General features: G+C 40.9%; 1 protein-coding gene and 1 pseudogene across 14 annotated transcripts in view; one reads left to right on the top strand and one right to left on the bottom strand.

The window, feature by feature from the left end:
* The window catches only part of Adgb (androglobin), a 143,240-nt gene that overhangs the window by 122,146 nt on the left and 4,252 nt on the right, over positions 1-16,842 (top strand). For 7 of the 14 annotated variants that reach the window (XM_087651334.1, XM_087651375.1, XM_087651384.1 and 4 more), the window contains 5 exon segments: positions 3,215-3,387; positions 5,427-5,615; positions 6,261-6,384; positions 10,989-11,162; positions 16,637-16,730. In XM_087651334.1, coding sequence (XP_087507460.1) covers positions 3,215-3,387; positions 5,427-5,615; positions 6,261-6,384; positions 10,989-11,162; positions 16,637-16,730 — 754 coding nt within the window. 14 annotated transcript variants of the gene reach the window in all.
* Eif4a1-ps5 (eukaryotic translation initiation factor 4A1, pseudogene 5) lies at positions 12,944-16,289 on the bottom strand (annotated as a pseudogene).

Below are 16,842 nucleotides of genomic sequence, written 5' to 3'. Positions count from 1 at the left end.
AGAGCACTGTGGGAGTTCCTTCTCTCTTGAATAACTTTATGATTTGATATTTTTCAAACTTTACATCCTTATAACCCAGAATTGAAACAAAAACAAAACAAATAAACAAACCAAGATTGAAAAAACAAACAACCCCAGATCTAATATACAGTAGATACAGTGATATATCTGACCTAGGATCTTCCCTTCACTTCCCTCCTTCCTTCCTTTTCCTTAATTTATTTACTTATTTACTTTATATGTGGACTGCAGCCCCTTCCCTCTTCTCCTTCCAGTCCCACGGTCATACCTCCCTCTCCCAGCTCCCTCTCCCCTTCTCTGAAAATGGAAGCTCCCTCCTCACCATGGGTACCAACACACCCTAGCACACCAAGCAGCAGAACTAGGCTCATCCTCTCCTACTGAGGCACAGCTAGGGGCAGGGGATCCAAAGGCAGGCAACAGAGTTAGTCAGCCCTTGCTCCACTTATTGGGGGACCCACATGAAGAACATACTAGTCATCTGCTACATATGTGTAGGTGGCCTAGGTCTAACCCACACATGCTGCTTCATTGTTAGTTCAGTCTCTGTGAGCCCCAATGGGACGAACCTAAGGTATTTTTGCTATTATTTTTAGGAAGCATGGCTTAATGCTATAGTAAGACAGTAGCGCCACCTTCTGTTCATTTCAGTACCCACAGTTCACTAAAACAGCTGTTGACTGAGTCGCTGAGGGAAATACGAGGCAGGAGGGTCTTAAGCTGTGAGTTCTCAGTGGCTTATGCCTTCAGATGGGCAATGTTGTCATTCTCAACTTCTTTTCTCAAAATGCCGCCTCCTTATGTTGATAATCAAGGCCTTTGAAGTCCCAATTTTTCTATTAAAACATATAATGTTTTATCAAAAGCGCTTGCTTTAGAGGCTCAGGTGGTAAAGTGCTTGTTGGCCTTTTTTTTAGTAAGGAGAGAACTACACGATGAGTCATTGTGAATACAAGCCAAAAAGACTTTGACAAAACAAAATATTCCAGCCATTATCATTATTATTAATATACTATTTAATATAACTATATTTTGTAGTTATATAAAATAAGCATTTTAAGATACATTATAAAATACACATGTATGTGTGTGTATGGTTTTTTTTTGTTGTTGTTTTGTTTTGTTTTTGGTTTTCGCTTAAAAGAAAGTCTCTTATCAAACATGTACTTTGTCCTAAACAAATTTAGAAGTTACAAGAATGTTCAAATATCAACCAGATTTCAGTTTTTAGGGATACAGATCAAAGCACTGACTTAATCATAAAAAAGAACTTGCACTTCTATCTCTGTGGACGTTTCTTCATCTACTGAGGGTTCCCCTCTACTGAACACTGGGTGGAGTTAAAATGCAAAGAGCCTCACAGAAAAGGCTTCTTCAACTCTTGTCATCAGCAGGTACTCTCACCCAGCACTTCTTCCCCACAAAGGTGCAGGTTCCTTCCCCCAGAGCTTTCTAATTACACACGCATGCGCATGAGTCACAACATCTATAACTTTTGCATTAGTAAGATGTTTTCTTTTCCACAGCTAATTCTGATACCTGCTTACCAATGCATGCAGATTTTTTGCAAACCTCAAGCAGTAATGACTGTATCCTATGAATTAATCAATTAGGTTTAAGGCATGCAGTATGAATACAGACCAAGTTTACTTCTTATCAACACCAAGAGAAAAGAACTACGTAAGAGAAAAGGTCTTTGTATAGTAATGACGTTAAGTTGATATTAATACAAGCTTGTCATAAAGCACCATTTTAATTATAGCCTTATTCAGAAATACCAAGAAGAAAATGAAAATGCGCAGAAAACCAAAAACCTGAGGGAGTTAAAATGCTGCAGCAGTGAGTATGGTTTTGAAGCAAGAGAAGGTAGTAACAAGATTAGAGGAACAAAAAATATATGAAATATATAGTAAGATAAGTATTAAAATACCTGACTTGAATCCTTCGTTTTGGATTAATGATTAATGTAACTTAAGTGTGCATTACAACAAAACATGACATAACTGTATATGTTCATGAGAGGTACATTAATATCAAAGATATAAAGAGTTTTATGACAAAAGAAAGGAGCACAGATGACAAATAGTAACTGAGGTGGGTCATACTCTTGTGAAAAAATAGATTTAAAAACCAAAACAGGTATGTTTGTTATATTGTAACGCTGAAGAGACCACATGTCCATAGAACAAAACCATTATAAACACCTGAATCCAACAGCTAGTTTAAAATGCATGACGTGAATGCCAGTGTTGAAAAAAGAAATGGTTGATTCTACAGCTAGCTGGAAATTTCACTACTACACTTTAGGTAGTGCAAGGAAATTTAAACAATTTGTGATTATAAAAATGCTTGAATAACATGGCAAACAACCTACCCTAAGAAAAGAATTCTCTATTCCTGACTTCTGGAACACACACTCTTCACACAGCCTCAGCATCAGGGAGATGGCAGCTGATGAAGCAACACCTGGAGTCTAAACGACTGGGCAGGGAACGGGGGAGCTTTGTTTTCTGACCCCAATGCAAGAAAACTAAAAGGCAGTAAGAAGTTAATGTGGGAGAGTTCATAGATGTGTCAAAAGCAGCCTGGTCTTAACATAATTGCCTACATTTTTTTTAAAAAAAAACCTGAAAAACAAAGTCTAGAGAGGTGGGTTCAGTGGTTAAAGAGCATTTAACTGCCCTTGCGGAGAGCAAGGGCTCAGTTCCCAGCCCTGCCGTGGTGGACCATTATTCCAGCATGGTGGACCGCTATTCCAGCATCACCTGCTTTTTCTTTTTAAAGCAAACTAGAGAAAGAGAAGAAAATCAATCCCAAATGAAAAGGAAGGAGATAGTAAAGGTTAGAGCAGAGATGAATGAATTGTGTAGCACAGGTAACAATCAGGTAAAGTGTGCTGTGGAGATAAAAGGCACCCGCCAGGCAGACACTGTGGCCAGTGAGCCGATGGCTACACAGCCTGAGTATTCTAAAGCCCACTGCTTTATATACACACATAGAGTTTATGCCATATTAACTATTCCTCAATTCTATGTAAAAATTTTGACCATTTCTTATGAAATATTTGTTTACAAGGAAAGGAATCCAACCTCTTTAGATGAAGCATCTTTCTAGGGTGCTTGCCTCGTCCCTACAGGAAAAGGTCTTGATATCATGTAAGGTCTCACTGGTCTCCATTTTTGTGTCTCTTTAGCTCATGTAGAGAAACATGAAGAACCAGCTCCCATGGGAAGCCCAGATTCCCATGCTGTCAGTGAAGGGCAGAAATCTGTAGGAATGCCCAAAACAACACGGAAAGGCAAGGAGAGGTCTGCCGAGAAAGAAAAGTCGGCCAGGGAAAAACAAACTCCTCGGTTTGAACCTCAGGTGGGCACACATGTGACACTCTCCTTACTGAGCACAGCCAGGTGGCACTTGCCAAATGGACTGTGGGGGAAGTTAGCAACGAGGACTCCAGAAGTGAATGAGAAGTCATGTCCACTTGTGTTTAAAGATCTCTTGTGCCCGTGGGAGTATCGTGAAGTAGAAGCAGGTTTGACTGTATCCTATGATTCTTCTGTTAGTACCTTGACAGTTCCCTATCAGTCAAAACTCCATACTGGTCAACTCACTTTTGGAGCTGCTTAAAGAGAAAAGCTAACATTCTAAGTAAGAAAGAAAAGAATTCTCATCTATGAGATTTGGTTCTCATTGAAATACTAAGAGAATCACATAGGAAGCAAAGGTCTTCTGGGAATCAATGAAACCAAACTTTCCCTGGAAACGTTACTCAATGTCTGCAAACTCTTCCTCTTTCTTCCCTGATTATAATTTTTCAGATGGACATAGCTTTGGCCCTACATAATGTATTCTGCACCCACCCCAGGTTTATTATTTAACTTGCCTGGTGGGTTCCCCGAAGATCCCACTTCTAGAACCTTATGGCTCAAAGCTAATTAACCAAGAAAACCTCCTCTTTTCCAAGTTGTTTTTGGTCATGGTGTTCAATAAATCAACAAAAAACCATACACACATGCCTGTGTGAATGTATCCATGGGTATCTTTGCATCTGAGGACAAAGTGTGGGAAGCAGTTCTCTCCTTCTATCATATATGCCTTGGGGTAGAACTCAGAGCATCAGGCTTGGCTGCAAGCACCCTTACCTACCTCACTGGCTAGCTTTTATTTTTAAGCTGATATAACCCAGAGTCACTTAGGAAGTCAATTGAAGATGTACAGATTGGCATATGGCCATGTTTGTAAGAAAAAAATCTTCCTTGATAATTGATGGAGGGCCCACCCATGGCAGGCTGCACACGTCCTATGTAGGTGAGTCTGGATTAACTAAGAAAGTTAGCTGAGCATGAGTCATTGAATTAGCCTTAATTAGCCTTCCTCTATGTCATTTGCTTCAGTTCATGCTTGAGCTTCTGTCCTGACTTTCTTCCAGTGAACCTCAAAGTATAAGCTGAAATAAACCCTATCCTTTCCAAAATGCTTTTGGCCATTACATTAATTTATTACAACGACAGAAAAACAAACTCCAGCACCCATGGGCCCAAGCCCCATAGACTTTATTGTGTATAATCTTAAGTCAAGATTGAATAAAGTGATGGGTATAAACAGTTTTTCTTTTTCTGATGTGCATGTATGTGCACATGTGTGCAGGTACATGTGTGTGCTTGTGCCTGTAGAGGCCTAAGATTTATGTTGGGCATCTTCCTCAATCACTTTCAACCGCATTCATTGAGGTAAAGCCCCTCAGCTGAATCCAGAACTCATTGTGTGGTCTGACTAGACAGCCAGCTCACTCTGGGACTGCCATGCACAGTCAGCCTTGGAGCCCTGGGACTCAGAACTCTCCTCCTCACACTTTCAAAGCAAGCCTGTTATCTACTAAGCCATGGGCCCAGCTCCACAGGCACAACTCATAATTTCACAATTCATTGACTTCCAATAAACATACCCACCGTGCAGCAAGAGGTAAAGATTATGTCCATGAACCTGTTACTGTTCATTCTGCCATCCCTGCACCAAAGCTCCAGGTATCAACCCTTCATTCATCATTCATCTCCCTACCTTCAGCCGTCACAGAGTTCATATCAATGCCTTACACAGTTGAATTAGCTTGTACTGAGCTTCCTTGTTTTACCCTGTGCCTGCAGGGTTCTCCCCCAGGCAGATGTTCATTTTCCATTCAGTGCTTAGCACCCAACATAGGAACATGCTATACGTTGTCTGTTCACCGGCTGACACATCTTGCTGTAATAGCTGCTGTGAACAAGAACACAAAGAGCATTCTTACAGTAGTCTTATGCAAGTTAGGGTTATTTATCCATACGGCAAGTAGCCAACAGTGAGATATCAGTTTAGGGCATGAATGCTTTGGAAAGCATTCATTTTCATAAACCTTTTTTCCCCACTAGCAAATGCAAGTGCCCACTGCTGCTCACTCTCAGCAAGAAGATCCAAACAAGCCCTACTGGACCTTGCGGCTGGTCTCTGAACACACCGACTCAGAATACGTGGATGTGAAAAAGGACACAGAACGAGCCGATGAGATACGGGCCATGAAGCAAGCTTGGGAGACGACAGAACCCGGGAGGGCCATCAAGGTCGCCTGCCTGAAAGGCGGTTCTTTCTGTCTTTATTATTAGATGTAGTTTGGGAGCTGAGCACTATGGGCAAAGGTGTGGGATTGGAATTGGGACATGAGTTACCGCTCACATGTCCAAACTATGACATATCCTCCTTTATACATGGCCATGAAGGCTGGATTCACATGTGTCTCTACATAAGAGAGCGTTTATATAGAGAGTGCTTAATGTCTGCTTTCCTACTTCAAACAGCTTTAGAAGAAAAGGTACGTGCTGCCCCTTGTGAAATTTAAATAACTGTCCCTCCTCATGGCAGAGTTTCTCAGCCTAACCCTGCAGCTCTTTAACACAGTTCTTCATGGAGTGGTGACCCCAACCATGAGATCATTTTTGTTGTTACTATTATGAATCATAACGTAAATATGTTTAGAGAGAGGGGTGGCCAAGGGAGACATTACCCATAGGTTGAGGACCACCTTGAGGGCTTAAACCTTTAGTCTTAGTTAACGGACAGTTGTCTTGGTATAAACTACCCTTCTTTGTGTTTTCTTTTTCAATTTCAGTTTTGGAACCCCCATTTCTCTCTTCTTCCGAGTACCTTGCTTTAGCCTGCACCACTTGCTGCTTCTCAAAGACCTCACCAGGTTGACATATGTCTTCCAGGCTTCCCAGGCCCGTTTGAAGTACCTGACCCAATTCATTAAGAAGCCACCTGAAACTTCTGCCCCTGCCACCAGCCCTGAGGCCTTGTCTGTGACACAGAGCCAAATTAAATCCTCAGAAGAAGGTCAGTGGAGACCACAAGCTGCTCAGGAATTTTGGTGGGACTTCCTTAACCACAAGGAATCATTTCTGAGTTTCTAGTCCTTAGGATTATGAAAGACCATGAGGCTTCAAATGAGGGCACAAATAGCCTTCTAATAATTGAGCCTCTTGGACCTATTTTCTCATCAAGAATCATGGGGCCATTCTCCACACATAGCAGAAATGGTTTTCCTTGCATAAGAAAACTTGATGAATATGGTGTGGTGCCACACATCTGTAACCCTACAATTTGAGAGTTAAAGGCAGGAGGATTAGGAGTTCATTTCCATCCTCAGCTATATAGAGAATTCAAGGCCAGCCCGGGCTACAGGAGACCCTGTGTTTAAAAGAAAGATGATAAGGTGAAACCAGACATGACATGAGGTTGTTATTCGGGGTGATGGTACCTGCTACTTAATAATATGGCATCTTCTTTAAGAATAAAAATAAGAATAAGAGAATAAGATTAAGAGAATAAGATTAAGAGAATAAGAATAATAAATATAATTATTGTCTTAGTTAGGGTTTTACTACTGTGAACAGACACTAGGACCAAAGCAACTCTTGTAAGGACAACATTTAATTGGGGCTGGCTTACAAAGGTTCAGTCCACTATCATCAAGGGTGGGTAGCATGACAGTATCCAGGCAGGGATGGTGCAGGAGGAGCTGAGAGTTCTACATCTTCATCTGAAGGCCACTAGGAGAAGACTGGCTCTGATCTGATTAGGAGGAGGGTGCCATTGCTCACCACCACAGTGACACACTTCCTCTAACAAGGCCACACCTACTCTAACAAGGCCACACTTAATAGTCCCATTCCCTGGGCCAAGCATATACAAATCACCACATTCCACTCACTGGCTCCCATAGGCTTGTTCAAACACATGAGTCTATGGGGGGCATACCTAGCCATAGCATAATAAAAAAGTACATTTAGTCCAACTCCCAAAGTCCCCAAAGTCCACAGCAGTATCAACAATGTTAAAAGTCCAAAGTTCAAAGTCTCTTCTGAGATAAATCAAATCAATTAACTGTAACCCCCAAAGCAAAACAGGAAACCAATTGGCAAACTCCAAACTCTGCATCTCCATAGCTGATGTCAAAGCAATCTTCAGATCTCCACTTCTTTTTCATCTTTGTTGACTGCAACAAAGTTCTTTCTCCGGGGCTGGTTCCACTCCCTGTTAGTAGCTTTCTTCTGCAGGAATCACACTGCGTTGACATCTCAAATGTCTCAGGGTCTCTAAGGCAACTTTCGTATTACAGCTTCTTGTTCCAATGTCTGGGATCCATACATGATCTTCTCGGCTCCTCCAAAGAGCTGGGGTCACTTCTCCAGCTGTGCCCTCTGTAGCACTCTAGGCTCTGGTTGACTCCATTCCACTGCTGCTGATGTTCTTATTGATCATCTCGTGGTACTGGCATCTCCAATGCACTGGGGTCTTCCACTGCAACGAGGCTTCACCAATAGCCTCTAATAGACTCTCTTTGTAGTGCCAAGTCACAGCTTCTTTGCATGACCCCTTCAGTCCTGGGTCTGAAATGCAGCTGATGCTACATCTTTACCAATGCCCTTTTCTGGTCTCTCACAGTGCCCAGCCTCAGCTGCTCTTCATAGCCCCTTCATACCTTCAAAACAGTACCACCTGGGTGGTTCTTACACATTACCAAGTCCAGCTGCAGCATGAAGTACAACCACAGATGTGTCTGGAACACAGCTTCTTTGTGCTCTCAGAAAACTCTTACCAGATTTCACCTCAGTGGTGCTGCTTTCTTCACAATCACTGCTAATTTCTTAGCTCCAGGTAACCGGCATCAGTTGTCCCTGTAGTCTCTTCTATTTTTGACTCTAAAGCCAGAGCCATGTGGCTGAAGTTGCCAAGTTCCACTGCTTGCTGGAGCAGAAACATGGCCCCCTTGTTCTATTACATTATCACCAGCTTTCTGTTTTCAACTCCTTTACTGCCTAAGCTTGTCTGTCCTGAAACTGGCTCTGTAGATTGATCTTGAACTCATGAGATTTGCATGGCTCTGTCTCCTGAATGCTGGGATCAAAGGGCATGTACTACCAAGCCTTGCCTTTTAAGCATTTCTTTACTTGGAATTTGCTCTATACTATGACCTTAAACTCAGAGATCTGCTTGCTTTGTCTCCTGGGATTAAAGGTGTGTACTTGGACCTAAGCTTAGCTGGGTGGGGTCTTTCCCCAAAGTCACCACTCCCTTAATCTATTTATCTCCTTGAACATAGGATATAGCTCCATTTGACTTCCTGATGCCCCTTTATTACTTGAACCACACATTTTACATTTTTCCTTTCTCAGCTTGCTTCTTTTTACTAAAACAATCTTCATAAGACTAAACCAGAGAACAAAGTCTTTGCTGGACTTTTTTTTGAGACTCCTTTGTCAATATAACTAATACAAATCTCTTTGCCTCAGCCTCTTCAGATAAGGACGAAACGCAGCCACATTCTTCACTGAGTACCACAAAACAGTCTCTTGGCTACATACCAAAATTCTTCTCCACTGAAACCTCTTGGACCAGGTCTGCACAGTTCAAATCACTCTCAGAAACAGTCTCCCATATCACTAAGAGGACAGCCCAAGTCCCACTTAAAACATTCTGCTGCTTTCCAAATCCAAAGTCCCCAAATCCACATTCTTCCAAACAAAAGCATAGTCAGAACCATCATAGTAATACCTCATTCCCTGGTACCAATTTCTGTCTTAGGGTATGACTTCTGTCAACAGACACCACGACCAAGGCAACTCCTACAAGGATCACATTTAATTGGGGTTGGCTTACAGGTTCAGAGGTTTAGTCCATTATCATCAAAGTAGGAACATAACAGCATCTAGGTAGGCATGGTACAGAAGGAACTGAGAGTTCTACATCTTCATCTGAAGGCTGCCAGGAGAAGACTGGCTCCCATGTGGTAAGGAAGCAGGTCTCATTGCCCACTCCACACTGGCACACTTCCTCCAACAAGGCCACACCTACTCCAACAAGGCTATACTTCCCAATAGTGCCACTCCCTGGGCCAAGCAAATTCAAACCACAACAACTACTCATATGGAATTATTGTCATGCCTTGGTATGACAACTGTACACATTCTTCTGCATACTTTTAATTGTCCTTATATATCTTACAATCATAATTTAACCAAGGTGCTTTCTAAGTAGTTGTTATACTATATCATTTAGAGAATAAAAAGGTGAACATGTATATATGTTTAGTACAAAGAAAACTAACATGGAACTAACTATGTAGTAAATAACCATATAAAAATTTAAACAATATACTTTGAATTATTTAATATTTATTGTACTGTGTGTATGTGCATGCTGTTGAGGGTTGCCACACTACACATACAGAGGACAGACAATTCTGTGGAGTCAGTTTTCTCCCTTACACAGATTCCAAGAGCTGAACTCAGGTCACTAGGCTTACACAGTAAGCATTACTTTACCTCCCTGGGTGTCTTGTCATTCTTTAACTATATATGTTTAAAATGTGTTAATTAATTAATTTTTATGTTGTGTGTTCCATGCATGTATGTTTATGTACCGCATGTTTGTCTAGTGTCTAGAGGACAGCAGCAAGTTTCCTAAGACTATAGTTATAGACAGTTGCCATATGAGTGCTGGGAATCAAACTTAGCTTCTCTAGAAGAGTATCCAGTGCTCTTAAACACTGAGCCATCTCGCTAGCTCTACCTTAACACATTCTTGAGCACTTGTTAGTTGACAGAATCCATGGATGTAGAACCAAGAGATACAGAAGACAAACTATATTTTATTTTACACTTATATACCAACCCATTGATGTATATTCTGATTTCCAAGATGGAGTCTCAGTTATAGTTCTGAGTTTGTGAGAAACAGGAGACCCTGAAAGCCTGCAGACCTGGCCCTTCTTTGATCCATTGAATTGTCACATGTGTAGTCAAACCTAAGTATGTCCAGGTATCACTGGAAGCAGGAGCAATTCACACTCCAAGTCTTTCATTTCATTCAAATCAGAATATGGTGAAAAGTAGACAACCTGTAATGGATGAATAAATGGAGAATAAGGCATGGCTAACGCCCGAGTTGAGGTCGGTTTGTATAATTTCTTCATGGCCAAAGAGTCACTATTAGTATTGCTGCTAAGGAAAATTCTCCCAGCTTTAGGATCATCACAAGTAAGAATGCTTTTCAGTTGATTTTAAGACAATTTCAATAAGTATCAAGACTCAGTAGTCCCTTCTCAAAGAAAAGTGCCTTGTCTATAAACAGTGGTCCCAACACTTAAAGACCTCTGCTCTGTCAAAATTATCCCAATTTTTAAGGCCTTTGATTGGACGTGGTTTTCGTATCCTGAAGAGGCTTCCAAGCACACCTCATACATGTGCCTACAATAGCTATATCACACGTGGGCATCCCAGATGGTCATGGTGTCTGCACCTGGTAACACACTGCAAACCTCTGGAATCCTGTTCTCCAAATCTGGGCTCCTACAAACAAACCCTGTTAGATTTGTTTGCATGGACTTAGCAGAGTACAAGTTATTTTTTTTCAGGAACATATACATTGTGCTATAGGAGAACAAGCAGGAGGTACTGGGAAAGATGCAGACACAAAAGAACTGCCACCAACCGCAGCAGGAAGTATGCTGTGGAAAAAGTGGCAACTGACCAAGACCCTCAGTGTTCTGTCAAAAGCCACAAGCAGTGAGAGTTCACCGAAGGAAGAGCCACCACGGAAGGAGATCCCTGGTGAGTCCTGAACCTGCTGGTAAGTTAACACATACGTCTGTCTTTGAAATAATACTATGTCACAGATTTTAACCCCTGGTGAGTCCTGGTCCTGTTGGTAAGTTAACACACACATCTGTCTTTGAAATTACAGTATATCACAGATTATAACAAATACAAGTGAAATTAGGACTCCCCAGAATAGAAAAAAATATATACCTGTCACAACTGGGAGCACAGCATGTCTCTCTAGCATATTAATCTAGATTTTTCCAGTTGCTCCACCCAGGTCTATAGCAAATGCTGGAATTAAAAGAAAAATGCTATTGACTAACAATTCTTAAGTAAAAACCATCCTTAAAAACTTGAACCAAAATAGGAGTTGGGGTATAATTCAGTTGTAGAGCATTTTCATAGCACATGCAATGTTCTAAGTTCAATTTTCAGCACTAAAAAAAAAAAAAGGCAAAGAAAGTGTGTGTGTGTGTGTTTGTGTGTGTGTGTGTGTGTGTGTGTGTGTGTGTGTGTGTGTGTGGTGGTGGTGGTGGTGTGGGGAGGGATAGTGATTACAGGAAGACAGGTGAATCTTCCTAAAGACAAACACTGGTGAATGTGAGTCTAGAATAAATAGCTTCAAGTAAGTGTCAAAGAAAATCATCTGGATCAAGAGGAAAGAACCCCAGAAAGTGGTTCAGATCTACAAGGAAAGTTCATTCTATAGATATATTTTTGAAGAAATCAGAATCATATTTCTGATTCTGAATTTTTTAAGATTGAGTTGAGAAGAGTAATTAGAAAGCTGCACTGATTGGCTTTTGACTCATAACCAACAAGTCCATAATAGTACCAATGGTGGCCATAGAACAAGAACTCTATAAGGAAAGTGTTTTTTTACCCTGATTGCATGCACACATTACCTTGTGCTGCAAATGCAAATGTGTGTTGTGGAAATTATTGCTAAACATGAAAATAGCAGTATAGAAAAACCATCAGGACATAACCAAGGCAGCGCTGGGAGGGGAGTCTATAGGGACAAATATCTCCTTCAAAAAACAACTTCACCACCGTCTCTACAGCTACAGAACTAGAGAACTGAAAACAGTGTGAACTCAAACTAAGAAGGAGAGAAATAAAATTATAGCAGAGATAAATGAAATAAGGACTAAAATTTCAAATGAGTAGCCACACCTTTAAAATGGGCTGGGGAATGAAGGAAGTAAATCTAGGAAGTGGAAAGTAAGAAATTAAAATTAACTGGCCAGTTACTCTAGTAAAACAGTGAGCTTCAGGTTCAGGGAGAGACCATATCTCAAAAAGTAGGTAGCCAGCCAAAGTGGAAGACACCTGTTGATCTCTGGCTCTGGCTTCTGTACACACACACACACACACACACACACACACACACACACACACCCCAAAATAATAAATGATTAAAATTTAAATAGTTCATGATGAAGAAATAGATAACCTAAACAGACCAATTATGAGGCTGAACCCATAGTAAATTCTCCATCAAAAAAAAAAAAAAATCTCAGGACAAGCTATCTTCCCCGTTGTTTTGAATCAGATATGTGTCAAAAAATGTGAGATCTTTTTTTGTTTTTGTCTCAAAAAGTGGTATTTATTCAAAGGGGGGAGGAAGGGAGGAAGGGAGAAAGAGAGAGACAGAAAAAAAACAAGTAAACAAAAAACAAAACAAAAACAGGATGTCCATCCCTTTGCTCCCTTACCTCCCCTCCCCAGCTGTCTCTCAGCACCCCCAGGACTGAACCCTGGGCTAGGGTCAGGAAGCAGAACGTCCCTCAAATGAGGTCAGCAACATTGAGGGGCGTCTCTTCCATGGAGGTGTTGTAGAAAGTCTCAATGTCTCGAAGAGTCCTCTTGTCTTCTTCAGTCACCATGTTAATAGCCACACCCTTCTGGCTAAAATGACCACCTTGACCAATCCTGTGGATGTAGTTTCCCTGTTGGTGGGAAGGTCATAACTGATGACTAAGGAGACCTGCTGTACATCAATGCCTCTGGCCAGCAGGTCAGGGGTAGAGCCAGACCAGAACTCCCTCATGATCATATCTCATTCCTTTTGGTCTATATCTACATGCATGGTGGAAACAGGGAAATCCCAGGAACGCATCTTCTCAGTAAGCCAGCCCACCTTTCTTCTGGTATTGATAAAGATTACTGCCTGGGTGATGGTCAGTGTTTCATTCAAGTCACACAATGTATCAGGCTTCCACTTCTCTCATTCTACATTGATATAGAATTGTTGGATACTCTCCAGGGCCAACTCTTCCTTCTTGACAAGAATCCAAATGGGTCTCTTATGAACTTCTTGGTCACCTCAAGGACATCAAAATTACCTGTGTGTTTCTGTTGAGCTTTTGGAACATATCATAGATTAGATCCTTGAACCCATGGCTTAACATTTCATCTGCTTCATCCAGTACGAACATCTTGATGTATCTGGGGGACAGGTATCTCCAGTTAAGCATATCAAACACCTGGCCAGTGGTGCCCGCAATGATCTGAGGAGCTTCTATTTGCAGCTTCTGCACCTCAGCATTCAGGCATGACAAGAGGCGTTCATGTAGTCTCCCAAAGACATAACCACCTTTTGTATCTGCTGAGCCAATTTACGAGTGGGTGCCAGAACCAAAGCCTGAGTGGCTCTTTGATCTACTTCAGTCTGCTACAGAATTGATATGGCAAATGTAGTTGTTTCTTCCCAGTCCCAGAATGGGCTTGAGCAATCTCATCAGAACCCTTGCTACAAGGAAAAATAGTTCTCTGCTGGATGGGAGAGGGCTTCTCAAAATCATAGGTATAAATACCACGCAGGAAGGATTCTGAGAGATTCATGTCATCGAAACTGTCCACAATCCCGCTCCAGTTCCTCTCAATGATGCCTTCCAGCTCCATCCCATCAGTGTCATTGTCTCTGGATCAAAAACCCTGACTCGCAGATGTGATTTTTAGAATCTAAACGACATGAGTTCTTAAGATAATCCTTATTCTTTAGAGCGAGCATTGCACTGTTCTCAAGTCAGACAGGTACAGCAATACAAAAGAGCCAATATCCTTAAGAAAGCTAGATGATGAAAAAATGTCAAGCAAACCTGACAAACCAGAGAGCTGGATCAGTCTTTAAAAGTGCTCATCTTGAAGAGGACCTGAGCTTTCTTATTGGAATCCATGCCTTCAGGCTCACAACCCTTATAATTCCATTCTAGGGGACTCTGATGTTTTCTTCTGACTTTCACGGCATACACACTCGTGTGTGCACGCACGCACACACACACACACACACACACACAAACACATATGTAATTAAAAAGTAATATGTCTTTAAAACCCAGACAAACCATATGTAACAGGACAGTAAAATATTATTCACTGTGATTAAGTCGGAATCAAACCAAGGACATAACTATAGTTCAAAAGATCATCAAATAGGAATGAAGGACAAGAAAGCACAGAGCCTGGGCCAAACTCAACCTCTGGATCAGATACCCAGTCCTATGATAATCATGTGATCCGTACAATATTTTATGGACCTATGCATTAAGCTCTTGTGACCTAATCTACTAACTCTAACAGTTCTATACATAGGCACTTTTCAGTGGTGACATCATTTCAATTTAAATAAGATTTGTTATTGTTCTTGCCTAATTGCTCTCATAAGGTCTCCCAGACTATGTTGGATAAAAGCTATGAAAGTGAAATTTTTATCTTATTCCAGACCTTAAAGATATTTCTTTCGACTCTGTTCTGTTCAGTAATGTTAAATTGGTCTTCTTATGGCCTTTGTCTGATTCATTGAGAAATGAACATGGCGTATGGAAAGGCAAGTAAAGGGAGCGATCAGGAAATACTTCATCCCATACAGTATCGTAAGACACTGTTGCCTTCTCGAAAAGGTATCAATAGGTTCAGTAGTTGAGTGGGCTATAGATGGGAGAAAAATATAAGAGTGCCTATAGCTCTTCCAGACCAGCGAATGTACTCTCAATGATATGTCGATACAAGGCTCTCTACAGTAATCCAAACCCATACAGTATATAAGACCTAGAATGGACTGTAAAGTAACCCTCAGTGTTTGGGGGATAATGACATTGGGAGGTATTGACAATGGGGGAAGACATGTGTGCATTTGTAAAGAATTAAGCAGAACAGTTCCCAACATTGCTGTGAACCTGAAGCTGCTCTTAGGAATAAGAATTGAAACCTAGAGAATGAGATGAAAAGGCTCTTTTCTATGTCATTTCTACTTGTATCATGGTATTAATAAGAGTCACTCTCGGTAGAGGGTTGGAGTTGGGTTAGTGGGATAAAGTACCTGCTTGCCACATAAGCCTGACAACCTGAGTTCACTCCCACATTAAAGCCACATGAGGATGGGAAGTGGAGAAAGAACTATGGGGAGGGAAGGCCACTGGCCAGCTGGCTTGGAGCATGGTGCAGAGCATCAGAAATAAGAGAAAGTCCGTCTCCATCTCCGGAAGGTGAAAGGTGAAAACTAACTCCCAAAAGTCGTCCTCTGCCCTCTCCTGCCTGCCACTGTGTGTGTGAAGGCTGAAACATGGAAAGAAAGAAACAAAAACCTACTGTGGTTTCAAAGTTCCTTAAGAGGGTAACTGTAATTTTACCATGCAATCCAACCCATTCCTGTTCATTGGAGATATCCAGAAAACAAGCAAACAAACAAAATCTAGATCCAGTGGTGTAGACTAAGACAGATCCAAGCTTCTAGGAGAGAGGGTGCCATGACAATAGAAGGTTGGGAAGCTCATTTGAATAATGTAAAGGTCTTGAAGTTGGACTTTTTATGATAAAAAAAACCTAATAGATTTATTTAAAGTATTGAATTCCACCCTGCAAGTTGGGTGGGCCTTGTTTTGTTTGGCTTTTTTTTTTTTTGCATGTAAACTTTGCTTTCTTTTTATTTTGAAGATAGGGAGGTTTGGAAGAATCAAAAGGTCAATATCATCCAAAGACTTAAATTTTTTTTATCAGATCTGTTCTTGTGGCTCCCTATGGGTGCATGGAGTAAAAGTTGTTCCTTTGACCTTCAGTGTGCTTATTTTATATATTGCTTAATCCAGTGGAAGGTACAACACTGTATCTTAACATTTAAATTACATCTACCATAGTGCTTAGCTATTAGACTGTCAGACATTTCTCAAACTCTTCAAATTGTTAATCACTTAACTCGCTTACAATGAAACTTTGTAATTTGAATTGAACGTTTTTTCTCCTTCATTTAACATTTCTAATTAATGTAATTAGAAAAGAATTTGTTACTATTCCTTCATTTAGCTATACATAAATGTATACCAAACAGAGGCTAACTGTAAAATATAATTCATAAGAGTATTTCAATAAAATCATAACAAAAGCACAGGGTTGTTCCTAAACAGAAAACATTGCTTTCAACCAGGAGATATAATAGCAATATGGTTATTTAAATCTGGGAGCCTGTGTGCTTTGCTTTTCAGTGGTGGTCCAATCACGATCTCCGACAATTTTGGAAACATCTCCACAACAAATTCGTAAAGCACTAGAGTTTTTGGATTTCAATCACTATGTACGGTAAGTTGTACATACTGTGTGTACAAGTATGTTCATAGACTCTTAGATATAGCCCCAATGGGCAGTTGCTAAGTAACCAAAAAGTAGAAATTAAATGCTTATTATGTCTTAA

The sequence above is a fragment of the Rattus norvegicus genome, chromosome 1 (genome assembly GCF_021556685.1).
Source record: "Rattus norvegicus strain SHRSP/BbbUtx chromosome 1, alternate assembly SHRSP_T2T, whole genome shotgun sequence".
Taxonomy (NCBI): domain Eukaryota; kingdom Metazoa; phylum Chordata; class Mammalia; order Rodentia; family Muridae; genus Rattus; species Rattus norvegicus.
This window is presented reverse-complemented; position numbering and strand designations above follow the sequence as displayed.